The sequence below is a fragment of the Rhinopithecus bieti genome, unplaced genomic scaffold, assembly GCF_001698545.2.
Source record: "Rhinopithecus bieti isolate Rb0 unplaced genomic scaffold, ASM169854v2 scaffold_56246, whole genome shotgun sequence".
NCBI classification, from domain to species: domain Eukaryota; kingdom Metazoa; phylum Chordata; class Mammalia; order Primates; family Cercopithecidae; genus Rhinopithecus; species Rhinopithecus bieti.
The window spans coordinates 1,041,521-1,045,044 of record NW_016821943.1 but is presented as its reverse complement, the minus strand read 5'-3'; the positions used below and the strand labels follow the sequence as shown (position 1 = coordinate 1,045,044).

General features: G+C 53.3%; 1 protein-coding gene across 1 annotated transcript in view; it reads right to left on the bottom strand.

Moving 5' to 3' along the window:
* Nucleotides 1–245: 245 nt before the first annotated feature.
* The window catches only part of FARP2 (FERM, ARH/RhoGEF and pleckstrin domain protein 2), a 117,324-nt gene continuing 114,045 nt past the window's right edge, over nucleotides 246–3,524 (bottom strand). The window contains exons 17-19 of the mRNA XM_017860655.1: nucleotides 3,151–3,409; nucleotides 2,627–2,708; nucleotides 246–962 (exon numbers count right to left, since the gene is read on the bottom strand). Of these exons, the coding sequence (XP_017716144.1) occupies nucleotides 246–962; nucleotides 2,627–2,708; nucleotides 3,151–3,409 (1,058 nt within the window). The remainder of the gene's footprint in view (nucleotides 963–2,626; nucleotides 2,709–3,150; nucleotides 3,410–3,524) is intronic.

The following is a 3,524-nucleotide window of genomic DNA, read 5'->3' as shown; positions in this document are numbered from 1 at the left end:
CTGGGCGACAGAGGGAGACTCCATCTCAAAAAACAAAAAACAAAAAAATATAAACAAAAACAAAAAACTTCCTGATGAGCATAAAGTTCCCATCAGACCACATCCCCATCAGAATAGGTCCCCATTAGAGCAGTGTCCCCCTCATGACTGAGTCACCTCAGAAAAGGGGATTAAATTTACAATAAAATTAGAAATCATATTTTAGATTAAAAGATCAGTTTACTCTTTTGTCCCTTTAATAAACATCAAAAATTACAAAGGCTGTCTATGTTAAAAACTTCTAACAGGTCACCTTGGCCCAATCTTTTGTATGTTTTAGAGCCATGGCCTCCAGGACAGAAACATCCACAGGCAGCAGGTCGCTCTGGGTGTTGCACCCCATTCCCCAGTGTACTTGTGGGGGCTTTGCGGTCCCCAGCAGAAGCATGCCCTGTGACCCCTGCAGGGCAATCAGGGGTCTCAGAAGTGGAGATGGGCAGGGCCTTGCCTGAGGGTGGAGGAGCAGAATAGTCAGAGACCTGGTGTAGCGTGGGACCTGACCTCTGCCAGCAGCCAGAGGAGACGGGACGCAAGGCCAGGGCCAGTACTGACCACTGTGGTCCAGGCCCTAATGGGGTGGACTCCTGCGCTTCCCAGTGAAGGAAGTCTTCAGGTCTGGCAAAGCCGCTCCTGCCTCCCAGCCACTGATCTGATCCTCGAGATGCAGGGCCGCACCCACACTCACCATGGCAGTCAGCATAGTCATGGTGACCGGGAGTGTAGTGTCCACACAGGCGTCGCAGCAGCAGGCGGTAGTGCAGCAGCCGCTGGATGGGCTTCAGCAGGAACGTGTTGAGAGGCAAGTAGCAGACCTTCTGCAGCTCGAACTCCTTATACACCGCCTCCAACTTCTTAAAGCGTTTGGTAGCCTTTTCCAGTTCTGTTAGGACCTCGTCATGTCTTTGGAAGTAGCTGGTAAACTCCTGTGGAGGTGCAAGAGTGAGGCCTTTAGGTGAGATGTAGGGGTCCAGGGGGAGACTGGCCTGTTTTCCTTGATGGCAGGCGCCGGCTGGAAATCCCCACAGGGCAAACTGACTGGTGGCCCAGCATGCGCCAGTGGGGGCTTTGTAGCCTCCAAGGAATGCATCTCAACCCGTCTCAGATGCCATGTGACCTGTACCTCATTCCAACTAGAGTCACTGCTATGTGCATCACTAACTGGCCTCATACTACATGCACTGAGTGGATCAGGGCCGTCTCCTCACTGGACAGAGGAAGAACTGAGGATGGGAGGGCTGCAGTTGGCTATGTGGGACACAGTGAGGGTCCTGTCCTGGGGAGGGGAGACTCTGTCCTGAGAATGATGTTCTGAGGAAGACTCTGTTCTGTGGGGAACCCTGATCTGAGGGAGGCCCTGTTCTGAAGAGGATGCTGTTCTCGGGGGACCCATTCTGAGGAGGACAATGTTCTGGGAGAGAATCCTGCCCTGAGGTGAACACTGTTCTGGGGGAGTCCTGTCCTGATGGAAATGGGGACACTGTCCTCAAGGGAATGCTCATCAGTGGAGAAAAAGGTTCTGAAGAGAATGATGTTCTGGGACTGGTAAGGGCCATGATCTAAGGCAAACCATGTTTTCAGGTGGAGTCTGTTTTGGGGGTAGTTCTGACTGGAGGGAGACCATGTTCTGGGGGACCCTGTTGTGAGGGGTATGCTGTTTCCAGGGGCATCCTATTCTTGGAGAGCCCTTATTGAGGGGGATGTGGTGAGGAGGGAACTCATTCCGAGGGAATCAGTGTCCTGATGGGTGCCTGGACAGTGCCCTGAGCCAGACTCTTTTCTGAGGGAAACAAGATTCTGAGGGAGACCCCATCCAGAGCAGGACCCTGCCCTGAGTAGGATCCTGTTCTGAGGAAGATGCAGTTCTGAGGAGCCCCTGTTCGGAGGGTGATGCTGTTCCGGGGCAACCTTGTTCTAATGGGAATGATGCTCAAAGGGGACCCTGTTCTGAGGGGCTGCTGCTCTGAGAAGGACTCTGTTTTGAGGGAACTTTACTCTGAGGGAACGCTCTTCTGAGAGCCTCAGGGGGATGCTATTCTGAGAAGATCCTGTTCTGAGAGGGCCCTGCTCTGGGGAAACCCTGCTCTGGGGGCACCCTGATTTGAGTACGATCCTGTTCTGAGATGGACCCTGTTCTGAGGAGATCCTTTTCTGAGGGGGCCCCTGTTTTGGGGGGTCCCCTGCTCTGAGGGGATGCTGTTCTGAGGATACCCTGCCCTGAGGGGGCCCCTGCTCTGAGGGGAACCCAGCTCTGAGGGGGCCCCTGTTTTGAGAAGACCCCACTCTGAGGGTGACCCTGCTCTAAGGAAACCTTGTTTTGAGGAGACCCTGCTCTGAGGGGGACCCTGGTCTGGGGGGATCCTGTTCTGAGGGGACCCTGCTCTGAGGGGACCCTGTTCTGAGGAGACTGCTCTGAGGGGGACCTTGGTCTGGGGGGACACTGCTTTGAGGAGACCCTACTCTGAAGGGGATCCTGTTCTGAGGGGACCCTTTTCTGACGGGATGCTGTTCTGAGGGGCCTCAGCTTCGGGACCGTGGTTTTGCTCCCATTAACAGCACTTGTGTAGGCAGCAGTCACCATGCAGCCTACCTTTAACTGGAGCATGTTCCTGAGCAGGATGTCCCCGATTCGTTGATGGCCGCCTTTTGTGTGGGCTTTGGAGGGCCCTTCCCTGAGTAAAAAGAAACAAAGTCGTTCTAAACATGGTGAAAGCTTGCAGAAGGCACTGCAATCTGATGCAGGGTGACAGTTGCCCTGGTTCCAGCTGCAAGAAGGTTGTGAAGCTCTGAGGTGGAAGAGGCCACAGGGCAGGGCCTGCCCGGGATGGAAGCTACTATTACGTGTCTGGCCATTCTCTAAAATAGACGGTAACCAGGCAAAAAGGGATCTTCTATTTTTAACTTGCTCCTTGCACTCTCTTTTCTGGAAGAGGGTGAATAAAGGGTTATTATATCTGTACCTCTCCACAGGCTCCTAAAAATATACTCCAGTGAAAAAAATGGCTCTTCTGAATTAGTTTCTGAAGCTGGGAAGCTCCTAAGAGCTGTGATGATGAGTTGGTGTGGGAGTCTCCTGTGTGGGGGTCCAAGACCTGGGGGCCGAAGGGGTGTTACCAGAGTGCCAGCCTCTGCTCCACCTCGCGCAGGAAGCCTCTGTGGAACTCATAGATGGGATCGATGTTGGAGAAGAGCAGTGTCATCAGAGTCGCAGGCATGGCGTCCTCCTTCACCACTGCGCTGCGGAACCACTGTGGGAAGAGTGCGGTGTGATGGGAGGCATGGCTCTTGTTGGGGACTGAGAAACTGTGCCCCTGAGGGCCTGTAGCCATAGGACACCCAGCAATGACCCTCCAGTCACCGCCTACAAAGAGGGTTCAGATCAGCCGTACAGCTATCCTCTTTGTTGATCAAATATAATGAAACTATCCTACATCAAAAGTTTCAAATGGACACTTTGCAGCTTTATAGCTTCACAAAAACTTGGATCC